The sequence below is a fragment of the Leptinotarsa decemlineata genome, unplaced genomic scaffold (assembly GCF_025532065.1).
Source record: "Leptinotarsa decemlineata unplaced genomic scaffold, Ldec_3_MD MMD2_tig00078422_RagTag_RagTag, whole genome shotgun sequence".
Classification (NCBI taxonomy): domain Eukaryota; kingdom Metazoa; phylum Arthropoda; class Insecta; order Coleoptera; family Chrysomelidae; genus Leptinotarsa; species Leptinotarsa decemlineata.
The window spans coordinates 2,649,868-2,675,308 of record NW_027412747.1 but is presented as its reverse complement, the minus strand read 5'-3'; the positions used below and the strand labels follow the sequence as shown (position 1 = coordinate 2,675,308).

General features: G+C 34.2%; 2 protein-coding genes across 2 annotated transcripts; both read left to right on the top strand.

Annotated features, from left to right (window-relative positions):
- Positions 1-24,849, top strand: Desi (DM4/DM12 domain-containing protein Desiccate). Its single transcript, XM_074185973.1, has 4 exons — positions 1-124; positions 14,029-14,324; positions 24,290-24,476; positions 24,530-24,849. Exons 1-4 carry the CDS (start codon positions 45-47, stop codon positions 24,687-24,689), a joined length of 723 nt encoding a protein of 240 aa, XP_074042074.1. The 5' UTR covers positions 1-44; the 3' UTR covers positions 24,690-24,849.
- On the top strand, positions 6,723-8,111 carry LOC141487264 (uncharacterized). Its single transcript, XM_074186155.1, has one exon. It carries the CDS (start codon positions 6,738-6,740, stop codon positions 8,079-8,081), a length of 1,344 nt encoding a protein of 447 aa, XP_074042256.1. The 5' UTR covers positions 6,723-6,737; the 3' UTR covers positions 8,082-8,111.
- Positions 24,850-25,441: the final 592 nt, after the last annotated feature.

Here is a 25,441-nt window from a genome sequence, read left to right as displayed (position 1 = left end):
TTGCATTAGTTGAACATAAAATTGTGACTATTCGAATTTTCAAAATGAAATCACTATTTTGTTTGATTGTGTTTCTAGTAAATGACGCTCTGGGTAGTCCAAAGATTCGTCAACCTGATGATGAGTGAGTAATTTCCGAGATGTTTCATAGGCTGTAGCGAAGTTCTTTATTGAAATACTAATTTAAGTGAGTCCGTTAACCCAGGTCATTCAAAATTTTCTTATCTGAATGGAAATCTCGTTACCGAATTCACTTTGCCTCATAGTCACACGAAGAATATATGTTATAACAACATATATAATATACATAAGATTTTTTGAATAAAAAATTCCCAGTATTTGCATATTAATAAAAATATTAGAGAGATTATAATTTGAAAGCGTACCTCATGAATTGGTAGACAGAATGGTAGAATGTTACAAAAGACTCACCAAAGTCACTTTGAAATATAAAAAAGGCATATAAATCCAAACATAAAAAACCAAAAAGTCAAATGCAAATGTGACGTTGAAAATTTTGTTACAGTATCAGATAAATTGTGATTATTATAATATATGCATATACAGTGAGATTTAAATGTAAGTGAAGAATTATTAGTGATGTATAATTTTTCTTATATTGAAATTATTTGTTCAATTTTATTGATCAAAAGTTAAAATATAATTGTAAATTTGATTAAAATTTTGCATTTCTGATTTTTTGTTTAAGTTATTATAATTTTTACTTATGAGAATCATTTTCAGAAATAGCCTTTTGACTTTATTAGTTTCAACTGATAAAATTTATGTATTTTCATAATCCATAACATGATCTGAAAAGATAACATATTCAGCTAGTCCACAAGTACGTTTGTTGAGTCTGCAGTCATTTTTATGTGACGTGATTCTTTCAGATGGATTACGACTGGTCTCACCAATGTAAATTGAATTACAAGAAGAACATGGAATACTATATACAATATTAGATTTTTCTTTGTTGCTGAGAGGGGTTTTAATTTGAGAATATATGGATGAAATTGTTTTATAATTTATGGTATAAATTCTAATACTGTCTCTGAGGTTATGTTGTGAATCAAATTTTGCTGGATTACTCCCAATCCCATAGACTAAGGGTTCTTGTATGAGGAAAATATCAAACTTTTTCATAGCGTTCGCAACGTTAGTTAGTAGAGTTGTCCACATCAATGCAGTCCCCTGCATGGATGTACGGCTTGAAATGATGTGAAAATGTGCATGTAGGAAATGATAACGTGAACGTTACGTAATTATCTACAAGCGTGTGTGATTCGCCCTATAACCGCACGCAATTTAGTTTGAGAAGTGTAATTTTCCCGCATGCTGAAGTTTATTCAAGTGAGTTTTTTGCGCACGCAATAATATATTCAGGTGAGTTAATGCGCTAGTAGAAAAAATCCTGATACTAACTCATAAGGAAAGGTACTTTCCCACACTCGACTGCTTATTCGAACAATGCAAAACGGAGTAACGGCAGACTCATGCGGGAAAGGTGCTCTTTCCGTACTTTTTATGATAATAACTATTTCCTACTAAGGGAACTGTCAATTCATAAATAAAGTTCAGTTATGTCGGCTAATGGTAACTTCAAAGGTAACTTTTATAATGAAGAAGAGAGAATTGAAACTTTCTATGTTTTTTGCCACTTTTATTCGTAGTTTTTTAATGTATAAGTTTGAAAATGTCGTTATAGGACGAAACTGCAGTAACGTTAGTTACAAATAAAAGTGGTAAAAACATAGAAAGTTCCAATTCTCTTTTCTTCATTATGATCTCCTACCACGTAGTAACGCTACATTCATCAATTTATTAGTAACTTTTATAGTAAATGTTACATAACAATTACTTTAAATGCTGCTTGATTCTTATGTTGAGTTACTAAATTGTTATTCACTCAATAATTGATAGAATAAACGAAAATTATTCAACAATACTTAAACAGAATGAAAATGCAGCCTAAACACCTACCTATTAATTATCGCTTCAGCTAACCTAAAAAAGTCGCCTATATGTAGGGCATGTTGCAGAGGAATAGTGTCAGCCATAAACTTGAACATCGATCCACCTGGTTTTGGTTATTAACCAGGATGCATTAGCTTCTTCCGTTGTAAATTGTTGGCGCTGACCATGTCTCAAAAGTGGAGACATACATAAAAACCCGTTTTCTTCCGTAAAAGGGATTGAATCACGATATTCTCGAACTATTATAAAAATATCACTTCGATTGAACCAAATCTGCATGCCCGCGTGATCTCTTTCATATTAATTCCTTAGTAATTGTGCATCATTGTTACGGCTGTCCGAAAAGTATGGTCCTTGTATATCCAAAATATAACCATCCGGAGCTACCATTAAAACCAGTTTCAATAAATGTCTTCCTTTGAGTGTGCTATACGACTGCCTCAAATCTATGAAAATACTGCATTTCAGAATGTACCCATGAAAAGAATCAGCGTAAACAATTGTTTTCTGAACATTCGGCTCGTGGTTATAGGTACAGTCAATTAGCAAAATATGTCATGTGATTTTGCATATACTGTTCTCTTGTTATTCAGTTGAAACCAATAAACTGTTTGATAAATCTCAGCATTAAAGCTCTTCTCTCTAAGGATATGACCGAACTGGTATTAAATAACCCACGAAACACATTAGATAGGCCATGCCGCATCTTGCATAGAAAAGTGGGTAAATCTTTTTCCTCACATATCTCAATCCATTTCCATGTCACAGAAAAGCTTTTTTGGAATTCTTCATCACTAAAACAATTTTCATCGCTGTACATATTTCCTGAAAGAGTGTTTCGTGATTTTCTCATTTGTTGTAAGAAATTGTTGTAACTGAGAACATTTCAGAACTTACGGTCTATTTATAAAACGCAAACTAGGCAGAAGAATATTTAAAATATGGGATTTATCATCCTGACACGATCTAACGTCTTCAGGTATGTAAATATTGGTTTAAATGAATGCATCGACTCTTAATTCTACTGAAAGTCTATGAATGTCATTCACTTCATCAGAAATAAAGCAAGTAGAGTTTGTAGTTTGACTCAAAACATTGAGTCTCAAACAGGCAGGATTATTTTCTACATCTATTAATTCTTGACTAATTGATCGACTACAATGAATGCAAAGGCGTCCATTATCTACTTGAAAAGGAGGTCTGTTAACAGCATTTCGACGAGTAACTGCTACTGTTCGTTTATTCACGTTTTCTTCTCTATTCATTCGTGATAATTGTTCTGGCCGAAAAAAAATTTCACATACATAACACTTTCCTTGAATTTGGTACGCCATTATAATGATCCCATATACAAAATCACAACTTTAGTAAGATTTGAAAACACAAACAAGAACAAGAATGTCACAACAATTATGAATAATTATAACTGAGATGTAACGAAATAAATACAATGCATGAGCTTGACAATTACTAGCATGTCAAAAAGATGGTTCGCAGCCGCCTTTAAATTAATTTAATAAACATACGTTCATTATAATGCACATTTATTCAATTTTTGGATGCTTTTGATCTCGACCCCATCATCGAAATGATGGGGTCGAGAAGGGGATATATATTTTTAAAGAGCAGTAGGTATAGATAGATAGATGTTTATTTAAATAGAAATCCTAATATACAAAGATCATCATCACAATGATGTATATCCAAAATAACATGACATATCTACCTATTTTGCGAATAGATTGACCCAGTGGTGCACGATGATTCTACTTGAGCGTATATTCTACGTGCAGTCCTAAAGCACACAAACATGAAGGGAGGAAAGGTATAATTAAACAAATGTACGATTTCGCTAATCTAAGATAATTTAAATATTTATTTTGATGAAGCATCTACAAGTTGTCGGGAATGTTTTTTCTTGATTTGAAACGGGTTGGGGACAAGGGAAGTTTTGCAATTCTTATGAAAAAATACAATATGACTCAACATAATCTTAAATTAAACACGTACTAATATCGTTCCCGCCTCCCAGCATCAAAACTATCCATTTTTGGGGTTTATCCCCTTGCTAATTTCTATTCACAATAACATGAACTGCATCATATTTAAAATTTTAAAAAATGAGTGGCTTTTTATGTTTTGTTCCCCTCGTAGAAGAGGAGAAAGTCATGAAAAAGTGATATTTTCCTAATTCAAGTATATTCAAATATTTGACGATGCATTTCAGAAAAATCCAGATATCATTTTTTGTGTTTCATAATAGGAGCTGGGCGGAAGAGGAGGGGTGAATATTTTTATAAAAGAGCACAAACTTATGCAACATTAGCCACAATGTAACAGGTGAAACTTTTTTTTTCTGGTTTTGAAAATAAATCGTCTATCCTGAGCAACAAATCTATCCATTTTTGGGGTTATCACCTAATTATTTTTTTCGCAATAACATTTCAAAGATTTGGAAACATTGTTCTGTACTCCTCGGAGGAAGGGGGATAATCATGTAAAACTGCTATTTGCCTAATTCAAGCATATTCAAATATCCGACGATGCATTTCAAAGTAATCTAGATATTGTTTTTTTGTGTTCCATAATAGGTGGTGGGGTGAAGAGGGAGGGGTTAAGATTTTTTTTATGAAGGAGCATAATCATTTGCAACATTATCTATAATGAAATAGGTGAAAATGTTGTTCCCGGTTTCGAAAATAAATAGTCTATTCGAAGGAAGGGGTGATTTTAACGATCCCTAGCGGCAAAACAGTTAATTTTTGTGTTTAGAATTAAATGGACTACATCATATCAATAGTTCAAAAAAACCCACCGAGATCCCCATTAGGATTTTGCTGGGTCTTTTTTCTTTCAAGAAAATATTCCACTACAAAATTTTTTCAACCTAACGAATATCGATAAAAAATAGCATATGACTCAATTAGTGAAACAGATGTCAAACATATGTCCCCCATGTGGGCGATCAACAGAGCTTACAGATATTAAGTTAGAGTGCATTATCTTCGATCAATGTAACAGGTATTTTTATCAGAGCTGTTTCGCAAATTCGAAATTTGGAATCAACGTGGCAGGATGCCTGATGAAAATGTTGCTAAAGCTGTGTCGCCCTAGACGCCCAGTTTTTTTATTTAATTTCTGCTGGTTCACTTCTTTTTGAGTCAGTAATAATGTATTAAATGATGGTGGTGGTAGGATCCCTAATAGAAAAGCTGCTGGCGCCGTGTCATCTCCGACTTCCAAATTTCTTATTTCGTCTATGCCATTTCATTGCTAAACTATGAAGGTGGCAGAATTCCTTATGAAAAATTTGCAGTAACTCCGCCGCTTCTAACGCCAGGACTTTTGATTTCGTCTTTGTCATTCCACCTAATTTCTAGTTAGTGATAGTGTGCTAAAATATGAAGGATATAGAATAAGACAGGATCCCAAATGAAAAAGTTAATGGAGCTGTGCCCCCAACTTCCGGATTTTTTGTTTCGTTTCTGACATTTCACTTCTTTTCCAGTCAATAATAACGTGCCAAAATATAAAGGTGGGGGGATTCCTAATGAAAAGTTGCTAGAGCTATGCTGCACCCGACCCCTGAATTTTTCATTACATCTGTTCCAGTTTATTCCTTTCCTAGTCAGTATTAACATGCTGAAATATGAAGGTGGCAGGATTCTTGATGAAAAAGTTGCTAGAGCTTTGCCGCCAACGACGCCAGAATTTATAAATTCATCTCTGTAATTTTACTTCTTTTCAATCATCATAACTATCTCTAGATGGTTTTCGCGACATTAGTAAGACAGAAAAAATAAGTATTGCTGAACTTTATTGCTAAAGTAACTGATGTATACATATATACAAAATTTGAATTTATCTTCATGAAACTGTTGCAACCGATAGAGTGTATCAAAGTTTTCCTGAACTCTGCAGTTGATTATGCACTTCAAATAATTTAGTATGTGGTTTCATATTCAAGACCGTAAAAGTGGAAAAAACAAGTTGTTACTTCTGGCTTTGGCAACAGATTCAAGTAACATTTCATTGTGAAAATTACACTAAACAATTCACAAACCAGTTTAGTAAACTGTTTAGTGAAAATCTCACAATAATGTGTTAGTTGAATTTCTAATTTCATAACATGTATAACAGATATTTTCAATATATTACTTCATCATTGAACAAAAATTGTTTAAATTTTTCAAAGGAACGAAAAAAGAATATAACTACAATACAAACTTTTCATGAATATATGAAAATCATACACATAAGTATCTTTCAGATACAAAATAGAAAAAAACCCTTTCGAAACAACTACTTTCACATGAACAGATATTATGCAAATTCATAATTGATATTTGTAGAACAAACTGAAAGGAAAAACTGATTTTTGCGTAATTCAATGTTTATGTGAAAGTATTTTCGAAAGGGTTCTTTTTCCAGTTTATATCTGGAAGAAACTCTGGAAGTTCCCAACATTTTTTTGTTTTATGATGGAGAAGTAGAAAGCTAGAAATATTTCCCAAAAAACTAATATCTCCTAAAAATATCACCTTTCCAATTTAAATGAATACTTGTTTTTTTTCGATAAGTAGTAGAGAATCATTGATCCCATATGATTTTCTGAGAATTATCAAATTATAATGGTAGGTATACAGATGGAAAGAACGCAATTTTGAAAAAAATCAGCTGGTCTGACTGTCAGAACTGAAGCCGGTAACACTCATTGACACAGCCAACATTTCAACTTGGCATTAAAACAAATACGAAAAATGTCAGTTCCCTTAGACTACATTGTCAAAACATTCACTGACATTGCCAATATAATCATGACTGAAAATATCGATAATTTACTAGGCGAACTGAAAATCCAGTTTCACGCATCCAACAAGAAACTTCAATCTCATCAATATGACATATTCGAAATACCTGAAGATATCAGTGCCATTCAAAATACTTATTCATCTGTTGAAAATCATTCGGAAGAACTAGTTCAAGACATAAGAGAAAGACTGGAAATCATCGAAAGAAACGAAATGGTACTGGTTCTGCTAAACTACAAAATGTATGAAATCCGATATGAATCCAGGTCAAAGATAGCTCAGCTCAGTCAAGAAAAGCAGAAACTTGAAACCGAAGGAGTTACTTCAGAAACAGCCTCCCAGACCGCGTTCAAAATTGTGGAAATCCAAAACAACATCGGAAAGTGTGAAGAGCGATACCAGCAGCAGCATACCTTCATCAAGGAGCAGATCCTTCTTGCTCAAGCTGGCTACGAAAGTAGCATAGATATCTTAGATCACAGCCTAGAGCAGCTGAAGAAGAACTTGGACTACTTAGCTTTACTTGTGGAGGCTCAAAAAGTCCACTTCTCTAGTCAAAGAGACACAGATGAAAAGATCGAACTCCTAGCTCTAGAGAAAGCCCTGGATCATTTCACGGAGCTCCAAACGTCTGGTTGGAAAACTGCAACGAACATAACGACACCGGAAGCGAAAGGTTTGACAATTACCGAGGACGGTATGTTAATTACCCAGTCCGGTAGGTTAATAACTTACTCGGAAGCGAGAGAACAAAACTTGCTGGAGAACATGAGGATTTCTGACTTCATAAAATTATCTCCCATGGTTAAGAATGAGAAAGAAGGAGAGTCCTCAACGAGATCAGAATCGGATGACGGAAGCATGAGCTCCAAGAAGAGTAGACTGGCCTCAGAAGATGTTACTTACCTCATCGAACATCTAGGGACCCCTCTAACATTGGCTTTGACTGAGATAACAGCAGTACAGCCGCGGGATCCCATCCACTACCTGGGGCACTGGCTTTTCAAGTATCTGTATAACAGGGAAGTTAGTGATTTGGAGCGAATAGAAATGGATCAACTTACAGAGGAGAGAACCAGGCTAGCTAGGGAAAAGTGGCATAAGTTTGTGGAGGAAGAGGCAAGAGCTGCTGTTTTTGATATGGTAGCCAGGGCTGAGGAGGAGGCTATCCAAGAAGAATTATTAAGGATAGAGCGGGAGCTTTTGGAGCATCAGCAGGAGGAAGAGCTTCTGGACAACGAGGCGAGGGATACGTTCGGTACTTATGGGGGTAATTCTGGCTTGAAGTTGTGACAGTACTTCAATAAATGATTTTGCGATGTGTACCATTTTCTTCAGAAATAATCATGTTGAGTTTTTCAGCCATGTAGTCATGTAGATCTACAAGGCTTTGAACATTCATAACAAATTAATTATTTCAACTTTAGTGTGAACTTTCGTTGAGTTTCTATTTTTTTTTCAATCCTTCAATGAAGCTCTGCATATTTTTGCCCATTTCTGCTCAAAAGCTTCTTAACAAAAATTGAAATGGAGTCAAATGTAGAGGAAAAGGTATTCATTCACAACGTAAACATTTTCAATGCTTCATTTCGTGCTGAATGAGATGGAAGAGGATTTGAATTTTCTCGTTGAAAAAATCACATCTCTATTTTAACAGGTGATCAAAACTTTCAAATGTTCGGGAGCATGAAGATGATCAAAACCGACAATATTGAAACTTGACTGAAAAGTCTAGGTCCTGTTATTCCTCGAGCTTGATAAATCATATTATTACTATTATTTTGGTTGTTATTGTTATATTGTATCTTTGCAATGTCCGGAAATGGTTGAGTCGCGGTTTCTTCTTGAATATAAGTATTCTTTCTCAAGATAATGAAATTGAAGTAGTAAGCTTTGAACATACACTATATCTAACTAATTCTATTGTTCAAAAATGGATAAGGCTTTCGCGGTCGAAGTTTTCAGTGTAACTATTTTCCTGGTTTGAATGTCGTGGATTTTTGGAATTTCTTCATAGGAATTTAAAATATCCACGGCCTTCAAACCCGGAAAATCGTTACACTAATTCTATTGATGTTTATTCATTTGGTAATCACCCACAATTTAACAAAATGACATCCATCTTTCAGGATCAACTTTTGTAGTTGATATATACATGCATCCGAAAACGTACAGAAAGGTATAACTGCCACTGAAATAACTTTTTGCAAAAAGGACTTTTTTTGCTAAAACTACAGCAACACTCTAAGCGGAGTTGTCATTTCCCAATGGAAATGGGGGACAAGCATTGCTGCTTGAGTTTTATAAATTGTGAACTCTTTTGGGAGATATGGTGCTTTGAAATGCCAGAAATATGTGGTCTGAATAATGCAAAAATTAATTCGATTTTATTCATAGAATGTCCTTGACAATCAAGTTGATGACGGAAATATTGTCTGCCAACCTCCTTACAATAATAATTATAGGTTTGAATTGAAAGGGGGATATTTTCCGGAGAGAATGATTTTCGGGAAAGAACAGTTTTTTTTCGTTGGTAGATTCCCACAAGTTTGTGTATGAAGATGGAGCAGTAGAAAACTAAAACCTTTCTTCCCCACTTTGAATCATTGTACATTTTGGAACACTTGCGCTGTTATTCATCACTTCAAATAACGTTATAACATAATTATTTGTGGTTCATGAAACTGAATGGTTATTTTCGTTGGCAGTGTTACATAACTAGATATTAATGCAATTTTGTCAAATTTATGTGGCTATCGAGAAGACAAGGAAAATCGCCTTTTTTTTGTCAATTGAAATTTGCACTCTACAATGTGTTTATAGAAGACCAGTGTTTGCAGAAATGATTTCGGGAAAGGATAATTCTGGTGAATTATAAGTTTTTATTACTAAGACCTTTGAGACTAGTATACTGTCCAAGTAGCATACAAAATTTTTCTGGTTGATTCGGCCGTTACTTGATGAAGACCCATATTACTTTCATAAACTACACCCTTCAATTCGATCTTCACAAACTTAATTTTCAAAAAATATATCACGACATTTTCTAGGAGAAAACTACTGTGTTAGCGAAACATGTGATATATTTTTTGAAAATTAAGTTTGTGAAGAGGGGTAGTTTATGAAATTTGCACACATAAATTGGGCCAAATTTAGTTTAGTATTATAAAAAACAGTACCTAGTTCAATATTGTAATTTATACTGAAAAAATGTGATATTGGATAAATATTATTACTGAAAAATATTTGAAAAATATTCGACAACAATACAGATAGGGATAAATTGTTATCGAAACATGTGTACAATATTGTGGAGAATTCATTGTTCAGAAGAAGATTGAAAATTTGGAGATATTAGACTAATATTGCTTAACAATATCGTTTAGATTTTGGAAAACTATATAAAAATGTATGAAATTGAAAAAGGTATACTTTAGGAGAGATACATTTTTGGGAAAGCAAGGTTTTGGTTATCTACTTTTCCATCTGTGAAGACTTCATTTTGAAATCAATTGCTTTCTTACTTTCTTTGGAAGGTTCAACATTTTTCGTATGAAAATGGAGATGTAGATAGTCAAAAACTTTTTTTCTAAAAAAAGAATTTATATTTATGGATTCATTGGAATGAAATATTGGGATAACAATGTGAAATATATATTGTTCAGAAAAATTGTGAATATCCAGCAATATTGAAATAATATCACTTGCCAATATTATTTCATTAATTGAAAAAACATATGGTATTTTTATTTGTATATAGATACAAAATTATTAACAACACAATGGGCAGAAAATGATGTTAAAAAAAATCTGTTTTTTCGTTAATCAGCTGTCGCCCCCATACGAACTTTTTATGAAAACGGGTACAATATTGTAAATAATTTAATGGTAATTCATCAAGAGTCAGGCTCGTGAAGTAATTTTTAAAGTGTTCAATTATTTTCAAAGTGTTAAATGTGAGTCGGTTACGTTATCAAATATGGAAAATGAAACATCTTTCGCTACAGGTAACATTAAATGAAATTAAAAAATAATTATTTCAAAACAAATCTTTATTTTGTATTAGGTATTTCAATAAGAACCATTGGAACTGTGGTTGAAGAAGAGGAGCAAATAATATTTGGAAAGAAGGGAGAAATAAAATTTTTCAGCACAAGAAAGAAGCGGTCTAGAAGAGCACCAGTAACTGATATTTCCAAGTATGAGTATTCCAATATTAGACGGATCATTAACGACTTTCATGAGATGGAAGGGTGTCGAATATGGTAAAAAAGTTCCAACACAACATTAAAATGACGTTTTGGAAATTGTGACATCCCAAACATCTCAACAAATGAGATTGAATTTTCAACAAATGAGGTTTCAAATGGAGAAGGACTGAAAATAATAGAGAAATTTTAATAAAGAAAATGAACATTGGAGCATTGAGGATCAAGTATTTACAAAAAAACAATTGTTTCCGTAGCCAACAACGACCAATTGTGTTTCTTGATGAAACATACCTTCAACGTGAAAATACATTTTCCAAAAACTGGACGGATGAATCCTGCAGAAGGTTACTTAAAAATATTGCGAAGGGACCAAGACTCATTATTGTCCATGCAGGGGGTGACATGGGCTTTATACCTAATTGTCGGCTAATATTTAAATCAGGCACAACATGCTCCATACCATAATATTCAAATTAATCTAGCCCCCAACACAAATTCTAGGAATGCGGCTTTGTGAAGTAGCGCACGACAAAAGCATTGTGTTCACCCATGGTCAGCCGGTAGCCAAGCGGTTCGGCGTGGGTGCTTTGTTCACTCACTCGAATTGACTGCCGTGTTGGTCGGTGGTTCAAGCCCTAGTCTGAACGATCGATCTTCACTTGCTACCGTCCAACCCGTGTTAGGAATCACACGTTAAAAGGTAAGACCTCGTTAATCCTTAGCTCGCACAAGTTTCGACTTCTGAGGGTTGTCGTTCGTAGGGGTGCGACAGCTGGTTAACGGAAAAACAGATTTTAAAACAGATTTTAAAACAGATAACATGCTCAAACACGAATTATACTAGTTGATCGAGGCAAATGAAAAGCATCATATTAGATACAAATTTGATGAGGTTCTGCTTGAACACGGACATAACGTTTTGCGACTTCCACCCTATCATCCGGATTTAAATCCCATTGAAGTCATTTGGGCTACTGTTAAAATAGCGTGTTCCAAAAGAATGTAACTTTCAAGTTGGAAGATGTGAGGAAACTGGCGAAGCACGAGTTTGATCAAATCACTTTCGAAGAATGGCAAAAGCGTTGCCGACATATAGTAGATATAGAGCGAAAATATTGGGAAAAGAAAACATTGACAGACGTTTAAACAGAGGTATATCCAGTGATTATGAATTCAAATGACGATAGCAGCACAGCACAAATAGCAGTGAAGATGAAGAAAATTTGTATTCGGATAAGTGTATCATTATTTATGGATAAGTGTATCCACTTATTTATTTTTGGATAAGTGTATCATTATACGAGTATAACGGTTTGATGAACTGTACTACTACCAGCAGTCAATGATATAAAGATGAAGAAGTGATGTCGGCATCAGTTAATGACTATATTGAGGAGCAAGATAGCTCTCATTATAAAAACAGTATCGAACGTATTGAACGTCGCTGGGAAAAGTGTATAGAGACACAAGGAGAGAAACAAATAAATTTTCTCCAAAATAATTGTGTTTTCTTTGTTAAGCCGGGTACTTCTAGGACAAATAGTTCGAAGTGTATCAAACTGAATTTCGAAGCTATGACATTTGTAATTTGCAGCTTATAATACAGATATGACCTAAAAATTTGTAAAAATCAAAAGAGCATTAGAAACTTTTTTCTTACTATAATAATTCTGGAATTTTTGAATTTTTGTAAACTTTCCAAACTTTTTTGTTCCTGTTCAGAAGGTGAACAAACACTTCATGACAGTTTTATGGTAATTGTTATATTTCATATAAGAAATTATGTAAATATATAAAAAGAAACGGTCAGTCGACCTTTCAAACTATTGAAAAAATCGACTTTTCCATGAATTAATTTCTAGTAATAAAGATTATTTCAATTTCAAAGAGTCCTATGAAAAAAGTGAAAAAGATTTTCTCGCAAAATGGATAGTTGAAAAATTAACTGCCTGAAAATTAGTAACCGACAGAGTTAGATTGAACATCGAAATATTGAAAAACTTTTTTTGTCGCTCTCAAAAAATTGAACTAAATGCTTTGTTACAGTTTCAGAGTTAAATTGAACATCGAAATATAGAAAAACTTTTTTTGTCGCTCTCAGAAAATTGAACTAAATGCTTTGTTACAGTTTCAGTGTAATCGCTATAATTCAGGAAATGTAGTTTTATGTTCTGAAAATCTCATTTTTTGATCGAATAGTGGAAACTATTAAAATTTGGATGGAATCAATTTTGTCCGTCTAAATAAGCATTATTAAAAGAGTCATCGAGCATTTCTTTCAAAAAGTCAATGCAATGGACTCATCGACTCAGTGGTCATTATACCAATTATTGTGTGAAAAATATTGTATACGAGTTGAACCTACTATCCGGTCTCTGTTGAGGCTCATAATTGACAACAGATGGTAAATTTGAAAAATGGTAAAGTATAAAATCGAAATTACTACTATCCTGTTTACTTGTTTGTCGTACCACTCACCAATAAAAAAGCATCTGTTTGTACATTTTCAAACTCTTCAACTTCTACGTTGTGTTAGGTTTTCTATGAAATAGGTGAATAAAAGTCCGCAGCATGCGATTTTGAAAAAAAAAGTATCATTTCTCGAGTGTTTATTACTAGAAATGAATTCATGGAAAAGTCGATTTTTTCAATAGTTTCAATAGTTTGAAAGGGCGACTGAGCGTTTCTCCGGAAGCAGACAGTAAAGGTAACTTTTATACAAGGAAAAGATCGAGAAATAAAAGTTATAGTTTATACTTTCAGTATTTTTTAGAATCTTCAGCTCTTCAAACAGAAAGGTTTATTGAAGCTTTCATAAAGTTTGACTCAAATGTTTCAGGAAGCCAAAATAAAAGGCCTCAACTTCAAGTCGGTTCAAAGCTGATTTTTGTCACGGTGCATGTACAATTTACGAATTAGGCAAACTCTTAGTTCTAAGCCAGGCTTACTTCATTTAAACTTTTCTATCTTCCAATGTATTACTATTCCACTTAATAATGCGAAATTTGAAAACTCAACTTATTTTATAGTGGATTCGAGCCCAACCATCGCTACTATGAGTCGGACATTCCGGATTTCCACACCAAATTCCATAATTACTCGAAACCAGAGAGAAAAGAATCACGATTTGGTATCATCCCCATTCAGGCAACTTACGGTAGTTCTGGAAGTGGTATGCAGTACGGAACAGGAAACGAGGTATACACCATCAGTCCTATGAAGTTGGATATCGGAGGTATAGCACTGGGAGCGCTTATTGGACTAGGTGCCGTCCTGTTTTTGCCGAAGATTGCACATTTGTTTGGCGGACACGGAGGATACAGGAGTAAGTATCAGACCCGGTGATTCTGTCGGCTTTATTTGATGGTCCAAATATTGTTTTAAGAAAGATAGATTCTGGTAAGTACTCAGTCCGGCTGAATGTGATACATTCGATAGCCAGTCGAATAAAAGGGGGGACATGGGTATACATGGATTGTTGTGGGTGGGCACCCTCTTATTTTAATTTTTTGAGTAGACATGTTAATTTCGTCCATTTTGAAAAGTTATTGTCAAATCAGAAATTAGAATTTTCTATATTTTGAAGAGTGTGTGTGTGGGAGGATTGACATTGAAGTTATCCTTTTGCCAAATAGTATTTTGAAGAGTCTACGAATAGTTTTCTCTTGGTATTTTTATCGATACATATTCTTTTTCGTGTAATTGAATTTTTTTAATAGATAGAAAGCAGGTTAAAAGCTAGTCGTTTCTTCGGTAATGAATGAACTGAATGATCACAAGACACCAAACCATCCGGTTCATTACTTTTCCCGATTGAGGAGGATTGAGGAGTTCTTTATCGGTAATTAAATATTTCATTTTAAGGAATTCTATTGAAGATGCTGAGAGCATAGGTTCGAATACGAATTATATTCTTTGAGGTACATTGAAATGGTTATATTTTTAGGAATGACCGATTTTTGGGGAAGAAAGTTTTTAGCTTTCTACTACTCTATCTTAATACAAAACAATGTGAAAATCTTCCAAATAAATGAAGGAAATAATCAATTTTAACAGAAGTAACTTTATACATACATGTCTATATTATGCAAAGTTACTACTTTGCATGATCTACACATCTATGTATAGAGTCACTGTTTTTTAAATTCATCACTTCCTTCCTTTCTTTGGGAGATTTATACATTTTTATTATCAAGATGGAGTAGTAGAAATCCAAGAATTTTTTGAGTTATCTTTGCTTTTGGCTGAATCAGCATATTGCTTCACTTCGAAGAACGAATATGTATCCACTAAAAAACTTTCTATCTACTTGATTTCCGCCCCAGCCTGCATCTGAATAGTCAGTTGCCATTTCACTTTCTTTTCGATATTCTAATCCACATATTTTCATCGTACTAAGGTTCTTCAAAATATGATTCATGCCTTTCCAGTGATGCTTTGTTGAACAGTGATCAATTTGACTCATGAAAGTCAGTGCAAAAGCCAAGTCCGGTCTTATTGCTATTGCCAAATATAAAAGACTACCAATCGCCTTCTGGTAAAGTCGTTCATTTTCTCCGTCTAGCAAATTTTCGTAATCGATTGTATCCCACTTTAGATATTTATCTTCAACTTGTAATGGTGTGGTGGTTCCTTTTGAAATAATCATATTTATTTTTGTCAATAATTCCATACCAAAATTCTCATAATTCAAAATATCAATATAGGTATTCCAATTCTCCATACAATGAGATATCGTCTAGATACGTGGTGATTATTATTCCTTTCTCATTCCCATAGTATACATATGAATCTGATGTTGATCGAATAAAAATTATGGCTCTTCATGAATAAATCAAGAGTTTCATTTCACATTGAACCTGATTGATGTAAACCATGAATACTTTTCTTCAAACTGCATACCAAGGTTTGCTGTTAGAAGGTCGTTTCATTGAAAGAAGATTATTTGCATCTATGAATGATAAAACTTCCGTGACTTCAGAAGCACAAGCACAAACATCTAGGTAGGAGAAATTTCGAAAATGGCCTTGAAGATCCTCCGATTCAGCTGCCAAACATTGCGCGGCTCAGATTGTTCCCCAAAATTTATTGGTAATCCATTCAACACTGAAATGAGTTTGTGATCAGAAGATCCTAATGCAGATCTTATGGTGACTATGTAAATTTCTGGATTGGTTGTTAGGTATAGATTCAGAAGACTAGCATATTCTCCATCACGGTCAGGAATCCTGGTTGGCTCATTTATAATCTGAGTAAGTTCGCTGCTTATTGCAAAAGCTTCAGCTTCGCGAACTTGTTCGTCGTTGATATTTAAAAATTTGAACCACTCGATATTGTGGACATCGTAGTCACGGAATATGGAAATTTCAGCACTGGGATGATTGATTTGCAGAAAGTCAATGGTGTTTGCAAGTGAAGAGAAGAGTTCCCTATGTGGGTATTGCTAGGTGGTCGATAAACACAGCATATGAATTTGGTGATCTTATGTGATATTATTTTGAACCAAATAACATCAAAGTTTCGAGGTTTCAGCATTTCCTCTCATTGACAGAAGAGGTCGCTTCTGATAAAAAGAAATATTCCAAAGTTACGTCTGAATCAGGAGTGGAAATCATAGCCGGGATATAGAAAATTGACGGGATTTGTTGAAGCACTGACTTTGGTTTCTGTGAGTGCAAAAATATGAGGACTATTTGATTGCAGATATTGGTGCACTGAGTTTATATTTGAGTTGAGTCCTCTGATGTTGCAGAAATCGATTTTGAAGTTGCTAGTAGGCCTCTTAGCAACTGCAGTTACCTTGTTATTTCCCTAAGGACTGATGTCAGAAAGACTCTGCTGACTGTCAGAAATAGTGGTTTTCGAATAACCATCCATTGTGTCCTTCGGGTTTAGAATCTTCATTACTACATAATGGACAGTTTTTTCCGATATGTCCAAATTATAATCACCGAAAACATCTCAAGTGTTGATGCGATCCTTCTAACAATTGGTTTTCATTTGGAGGGCTCGTATTATTCGGATATTCTCGTTTACTCTGCTGCATTGAATAATCCACACACTCTAACTAAAGTCGCAGAGGACAGATATAATTATCAGTCATGATAATCGTTCTTGTCGTATTTGAATAATATAATAAAGAATTAATAAGTGTGATATCAAACTGTAATTATTATTCATCATAGAAACCACGAATAATAGTTTTATTGATATAACGTCATATTTCACTACTGACATTTCAAATATCGAGAGAACAGCTAGAGAAACAAATGAGAGCTGCCAACTATATATTATTTTATGGCAGATATTCACGGAGCCAGGAAAAATGGAATGCTTAAGAGATCCCAAACATAACACGGATAATAACTCATTTGAAGAATATAAAAATGACACACGGCTAGCCCATGGTTACCAACCCTAACCAATAAATATGTGTCTAAAAAAGGATTATCTTATCGAGGATACCCCCTCTAGTTCTTTTGGGTTCTGTAGAGATAGGTTCTCGACCAGTAGACACTAAACGATATTGCTATTTCCACTTCACCGACATCGGAAAGATAAATGCTGTCACTTACGTAGCAGCATGTACCTTCACTTGATGGTGAATTTAGGCAAGTCCCTTGGACCCAACCTAACCTATCATAACCCAACCTAATAACTTTGTATCAAAGCAACTTAACTAACTCAACCCACCCTTTCATTCACCGGAAACCCATTGGCATTCCACATGACGACCCCTTTGGTACTATCGCTTGATTCATCGATTTCCATCATTTTGTCTTTGACGCCTAATTTCATCCGATAATGGAAAAAACAAAAACTATCTCTTAACTAAATGAGGTACAATCAACTGCCGTTGATGGAGAGAACAACATATGCCACGTATTAAATCTTGAAACAAGATAAAATCGAATAGGAACGCCAAAAAGAATTTTTGGCTTTCTACTACTCCATCTTGATACAAAAAAATGTGTAAATTTTCCAAAGAAGGAAGGAAAAAAGTAACTTTATGTTTATATCATGAAGTATGTTTTTTATATAAGTACCAATAATGTGAATTCTACAATTTAGTTAGTTTAGAATTTTGGAATTTAAAATTTCACCTAATAGAAAGTGCGATTTTTTAGTGAAAATGTCGAATGTATATTTAATTTTTCTTCGTGAACTCTGGTAGAAAACAGACGTATTGTTGGCAAAACTAGAGAGTGGATATTGATTTCAAATACAGTGAAATTTCATGAATATAGAAATTATATGAATTTGTGAAAGGTATGATCAAACGTGTCATAAATTCTGGGCGTTCGTATTCGATTTCATCTTGTTTCAAGATTGAATACATAGCATATATTGTTGTTCTCTCCATCAACGGCAGTTGATTGTACCTCATTTAGTTAAGAGACAGTTCATGCTTTTTTCATTATCGGATGAAATTAGGCGTCAAAGACGAAATGATGGAAATCGATGAATCAAGCGATAGTACCAAAGGGGACGACATGTGGAATGTCAATGGGTTTTCGGTGGGTTAAGTTAGTTAAGTTGCTTTGATACAAGGTTATTAGGTTGGGTTATGATAGGTTAGGTTGGATCCAAGGGACTTGCCTAAATTCACCATCAAGTGAAGATACATGCGGCTGCGTAAGTGACAGGGGGTATCCTTGATAAAATAATCCTTTTTTAGACACATATTTATTGGGTAGGGTTTGCAACCCTGGGCTAGCCGGGTGTCATTTTTATATTCTTCAAATGATTTATTATCCGTGTTATGTTTGGGATCTCTTAAGCATTCCATTTTTCCTGGCTCCGTGAATATCTGCCATCAAATAATATATAGTTGGCAGCTCTCATCTGTTTTTCTAGCTGTTCTCTCGATATTCAAAATGTCAGTAGTGAAATATGATGTTATATTAATAAAACTATTATTCGTGGCTTCTATGGTAAATAATAATTACAGTTTGATATCACACTTATTAATTCTTCATTATATTATTCAAATACGACAAGAACGATTATCATGACTGATAATTATATCTGTCCTCTGCGACTTTAGTTAGAATGTGTGGATTATTCAATAAAATGCAGCAGAGTAAACGAGAATATCCGAATAATACGAGCCCTCCAAATTAAAACATATGTTAGAAGGATCGCATCAACACTTAAGATGTTTTCGGTGAATATAATTTGGACATATCGGAAAAAACTGTCCATTATCAAGTAATGAAGATTCTAAACCCGAAGGACGGAATGGATGGTAGATGGTAGGCAGCGTGAAGTTGCTATCGAGCTAACGTTTCGTTACTGTGCCGCTGTTTCCGGTTTCAAGGGTGGGAATGTAAGGAAAAATGCATGATGGCGCTCCTAGGGTTAAACTACTCCGGAGGTGAAATATCTCCCCAATCGGATCTTTGGGTGGGGGCTGATTCAAGAGCATTACCTTGCGGAAGTTATTCGAAAAGCATTATTTCTGACTGTCAGCAGCGTCTTTCTAACATCAGTTCATAGGGAAACAACACGGTAACTGTAGTCGCTAAGAGGCCCACTAGCAACTTCAAAATCGATTTCTGCAACATCAGAGGACTCAACTCAAATATAAACTCAGTGCACCAATATCTGCAATCAAATAGTCCTCATATTTTTGCACTCACAGAAACCAAAGTCAGTGCTTCAACAAACCCCGTCAATTTTCTATATCCCGTCTATGATTTCCACTCCCGATTCAGACGTAACTTCGGAATATTTATTTTTATCAGAAGCTATCTCTTCTGTCAATGAGAGGAAATGCTGGAACCCCGAAACTTTGATGTTATGTGGTTCAAAATAATATCACAGAAGATCACCAAATTAATATGGTATGTTTATCGACCACCTAGCGATACCCAATATAGGGAACCCTTCTCTTGCAAATACCATTGACTTTCTGCAAATCAATCATCCCAGTGCCGAAATTTCCATATTCCGTGACTACGATGTCCACAATATCGAATGATTCAAATTTTCAAATATCAACGACGAACAAGTTCGCGGAGCTGAGGCTTTTGCAATAAGCAGCGAACTTACTTAGATTATGAATGAGCCAACCAGGATTCCTGACCGTGATAGTGAATATGCTAATCTTTTGAATCTATATCTAACATCCAATCTAGAAAGTTACATAGTCACCGTAAGGTCTTCATTAGGATCTTCTGATCACAAACTCATTTCAGTGTTGAGTGAATTACCGATACATTTTGGGGAACAATCTGAGGCGCGCAAAGTTTGGCATTACAGATCAGCTGAATGGGAGGATCTTCAAGAACATTTTCGAAATTTCCCCTAGCTAGATGTTTGTTTCAGCTCTAAAGATCCATCAACTTGTGCTTCTGAAATTACGGAAGTTCTATCATCCATGGATGCAAATAATCTTTTTTCAATGAAACGACCTTCTAACGGCAAACCTTGGTTTGCCGTTACTGAACTGAAACTGAACTGAAAAATTAAGTATGCAGTTTGAAGAAAAGTATTCATGGTTTACATCAATCAGGTTTAATGTAAAATAAAACACAATGGATGGTTATTCGAAAACCACTATTTCTGACAGTCAGCAGAGTCTTTCTGACATCAGTCCTTAGGGAAATAACAAGGTAACTGCAGTTGCTAAGAGGCCCACTAGCAACTTCAAAATCGATTTCTGCAACATCAGAGGACTCAACTCAAATATAAACTCAATGCACCAATATCTGCAATCAAATAGTCCTCATATTTTTGCACTCACAGAAACCAAAGTCAGTGCTTCAACAAACCCCGTCAATTTTCTATATCCCGTCTATGATTTCCACTCCCGATTCAGACGTAACTTCGGAATATTTATTTTTATCAGAAGCGATCTCTTCTGTCAATGAGAGGAAATGCTGGAACCCCGAAACTTTGATGTTATGTGGTTCAAAATAATATCACAGAAGATCACCAAATTAATATGGTATGTTTATCGACCACCTAGCGATACCCAATATAGGGAACCCTTCTCTTGCAAATACCATTGACTTTCTGCAAATCAATCATCCCAGTGCCGAAATTTCCATATTCCGTGACTACGATGTCCACAATATCGAATGATTCAAATTTTCAAATATCAACGACGAACAAGTTCGCGGAGCTGAGGCTTTTGCAATAAGCAGCGAACTTACTTAGATTATGAATGAGCCAACCAGGATTCCTGACCGTGATAGTGAATATGCTAATCTTTTGAATCTATATCTAACATCCAATCTAGAAAGTTACATAGTCACCGTAAGGTCTTCATTAGGATCTTCTGATCACAAACTCATTTCAGTGTTGAGTGAATTACCGATAAATTTTGGGGAACAATCTGAGGCGCGCAAAGTTTGGCATTACAGATCAGCTGAATGGGAGGATCTTCAAGAACATTTTCGAAATTTCCCCTAGCTAGATGTTTGTTTCAGCTCTAAAGATCCATCAACTTGTGCTTCTGAAATTACGGAAGTTCTATCATCCATGGATGCAAATAATCTTTTTTCAATGAAACGACCTTCTAACGGCAAATCTTGGTTTGCCGTTACTGAACTGAAACTGAACTGAAAAATTAAGTATGCAGTTTGAAGAAAAGTATTCATGGTTTACATCAATCAGGTTTAATGTAAAATAAAACTCTTGATTTATTCATTAAGAGCCATAATTTTATTCGATCAACATCAGATTCATATGTGTACTATGGGAATGAGAAAGGAATAATAATCACCACGTATGTAGACGATATATCATTGTATGGAGATTTGGAATATATTGATGTTTTGAATCATGAGAATTTTGGTATGGAATCATTGACAAAAATAAATATGATGAATTCAAAAGGAACTACCACAACATTACAAGTTGGAGATAAATATCCAAAGTGGGATACAATCGATTACGAAAATTTGCTAGACGGAGAAAATGAACGACTTTACCAGAAAGCGATTGGTTAGTCTTTTATATTTGGCAATAGCAATAAGACCGGACTTGGCTTTTGCAGTGACTTTCATGAGTCAAATTAATCACTGTTCAACGAAGCATCACTGGAAAGGCATGAGTCATCTTTTGAGGTACCTGAGATGCCGAAATGATGTGGATTAGAATAGGTATCGAAAAGAAAGTGAAATGGCAACTGCCTATTCAGATGCAGACTGGGGCGGAAATCGAGTAGATAGGAAGTTTTTTAGTGGATACATATTCATTCTTCGAAGTGAAGCAATATACAGATGCAGCCAAAAGCAAAGATTTGTTTCTTTGAGTAGTACAGTAGAATCGGAATTTATCGCCCTCACTTAAGCAGTAAAGAATTTATATTTCTGGCAAAAAAATATGTCAGAATACATACTTTTAGTTTTTTAATTTTTATAGACAACCAAGGCGCTATGAATCTTGCTGAAAATTATACCACATAAATTTGAATTTATTTTTTAAACATGACTTTTTAGAAGAAAAACAAGTCATTCTGAAATATATTCATGATGAATGACGTTGTTATGTATTACATATGGCAGTTGACAACCGTTCTCATTTACTTTTGTTCTTTATATTTTCACAAATCTCCACTGCGATACTTTCATTCTGCTATTGTATATTAATAACTTTGGCTGAGTCAGCACATAAACAATCCTTTACCAGATACAGTTCTCTATCGTTTGCAATCTAATAGATATAGTGAAGTAGGACTAATTACGGCCATCCCTAATATGCATTTTTCTATTTTCTATTGTTTCTATTGTTTAATCTTCCTCTTGAAGATGATCACTTGGTGATCGAAATACGTGCCGAGGTGTTAAAAATAACGATTTGGTGTTGGGAAAAAAACTCCAGTAATATTCTATTGTTTTGGATCAAAAAAGTTTTTCGATCTGGAAATTACGGTCAAATTTACAGTCAAATAAAAGGCCACCGTTGTGCAGTCAGGAATGAATCGTAGATACTCCTTACTGTTTCTTTCGCTCACACCTGGAATTTCATCATTATTTCACCCTTCTGAATGTTCATCAGGAAAAATCTTTAATCTCCGATACTTCTTTTAATACCGCTCTACATTTTCGAATAATTGGTTCACTTTTGAATATACCAAGACTTTATTTCATTCACCCATTCCTTTTTGGAATTTTACAAGCTGAACGCCCGTGGCTTGCCCCCCTAGTTTCAAATTTGGGATTGAGTCTGCTACGTGTTACTTTGCTGACGGCACTGCGAAAACATGAGGCTAATGAAACATAGTTATGGATGATGAATATTTTTAAAAAAGCATTTTTCCTGATGTCCCCCCTTGGTAACATTCTGTATTTACTCTTGTTTGAACGAATGCAGCACTGTTAAGTCACGTTTTAAAAATGAAGGCGATCTGTAGCTAAGAGTCTGAACCACTGAACGTTGACAGAAAAGTAAGTAAAAGTTAAAAATTATAGTTATAAATTGTAGTTAGTGTCTCAGAAACTTTCATTGACTTATTTGAAATAAATTTCTATTACATTTTCTCATAGTTGTCACTAAACTTTTCTTATTATTTGTACTTTGGAACTGACAAAGAACTTCAACATATATCATGAGGGCTAAAAGTATTCTTAATCAATTGAAAAACAGTTGAAATCCAATCAGGAGGAAAGAGATATATTCGATAATGAATTTTTTTAAAAAAATCACATTCATGATCATTCTTATATCACATAATTGTGGTTCATCATTATTGTACTTAGCCACAAATGATAGATGGATCAAGTAGTCCTTATTTCTGAAAGAGGTCTTAAACGTACCTCAAAACGTACCGAAAGAAACAGTACTTTTTCAATGAAAAGAACCTCATGAAACACCAATACATAACGATGCTTCAAATATAGTGGTTTCTCAATAACGAATGCGAGCCTCTATCAAATTCAACCACTTCAACATTTATTACTTCAAGTACGCATTGAAATCATCTAACGCATTACATATTCAAATGTTAATTGAAAAATGAATTCTTGTCCAAGGTATTCTCTAAAATGTTTTTATCAACGATTTAATTGAAGGTATCAATTTTGAGAAGCACTTTTGTTCTATAAGTTTATTGTCATACTTTTGATATTGTTGATGTATTAATTTAATCAAGAGATATTAGAGCACAGTGAAATACAAATGCTGATTTTCTTACATACAGTTCATTGTATAACACTTGTTTCGCTTTCTCAAGTGAAATGAGTTACTTCTAAATTCATACAATAAACTGTATTAATGAGTTTTAATATGGATTTTCATTAAGTATCGGCCAGTTCTATTCAATTCTTACATATATTATAGGTTTGGAAAACGAGATGTCTTCAGTAAACGAACTCTTGGCGAGGATAGACAACTCTTTGCAACAAAACAATATTGACAGCAACTCCTGCATTCAACGAATGATCTGTACCTATCTGAATCAGGCCAAAACCAATATCAATAACGGTGAATCCAACACTCTGGACGAGTTTGCTTACGCGATATCCAAGTAAATTCCGTTTGAATGCAATAAGTTCTATTAACAACTGATTTCGTTTTTAGTAACACCTTGCTCTCTGAAATGTTAGACGGAACTGCAGTGAAACAGGCCATAGAAGTCGGGAAAAGCGGGGATTCCAGTAAATGCTCCAAATTGTTTTCGCAATGTCCAGCGACGAGAAGTATAGTCCTAAAAGTCATAGAAAATCTTTTGCCAGCGTAATTAGAATACTTTATCAACAACTTTTTATAAATAAACTGTTAGAATTTTCAAAATAGTACATAGGTTGATTTTGTTTCAAATAATAAATAGATTTGATTTCCGAAATGAATTCAAATTCGTATTTAAATAAATGGAAACCAAAATAAAGTACTAGACTGTTCATTTGTTTTTTTTACTGAACCAAAGAAATTATTTTGAAATGTAAGTGTATCTGTTAAAAATTTTCCAATATGACTCAACTCTTAATTGAGGTGAGGTACGGCTGAAGAAATGCCCAAAACCAATAAGTTGTTTGCAATTAGCTGTACATTTTTATGGCTGACATTTCTTCGATTACTGCAAAGTTTGTTTGAAAGTGGTTGACAATGTTTCATGGTGAATTTGAATAGTCTAATATGATTCGAAATAATAATAATAATAACTTTTTTCATTCATTTGTGAGTTGAAAAAAGAAAAATGACGATAAGTTCAAAAGCACTTGCTTCGTATGACAGGAACAATACAATTTCAAGAATTTATTAAAACATAAATATAATATATAGATATAAAGTTAAAACTATAACATTAATGATAGTAAGAAGGTGTTAGAGTTAATATTAATTATAATGAGTTACTGGCAAGAAAAATGTATTGTGAAGACTTTTATTTAAACTAAAAGATGACAGACATCAGACAACTACAACAACTTACAGCAAAAACAGCGTTGCTAGTCATTGACATATTGAGATGGGCTATTCTTCTTCGATAATATT

What these genes read in the sequence shown, in the direction of transcription:
- Desi (XM_074185973.1), top strand. Translation starts at nt 45, where the DNA reads ATGAAATCACTATTTTGTTTGATTGTGTTTCTAGTAAATGACGCTCTG. An exon ending in ATTCGTCAACCTGATGATGA is followed by an intron (nt 125 to 14,028) that starts GTGAGTAATTTC and finishes CTTATTTTATAG; the next exon opens with TGGATTCGAGCCCAACCATC. An exon ending in TTTGCTTACGCGATATCCAA is followed by an intron (nt 24,477 to 24,529) that starts GTAAATTCCGTT and finishes TTTCGTTTTTAG; the next exon opens with TAACACCTTGCTCTCTGAAA.
- LOC141487264 (XM_074186155.1), top strand. Translation starts at nt 6,738, where the DNA reads ATGTCAGTTCCCTTAGACTACATTGTCAAAACATTCACTGACATTGCC.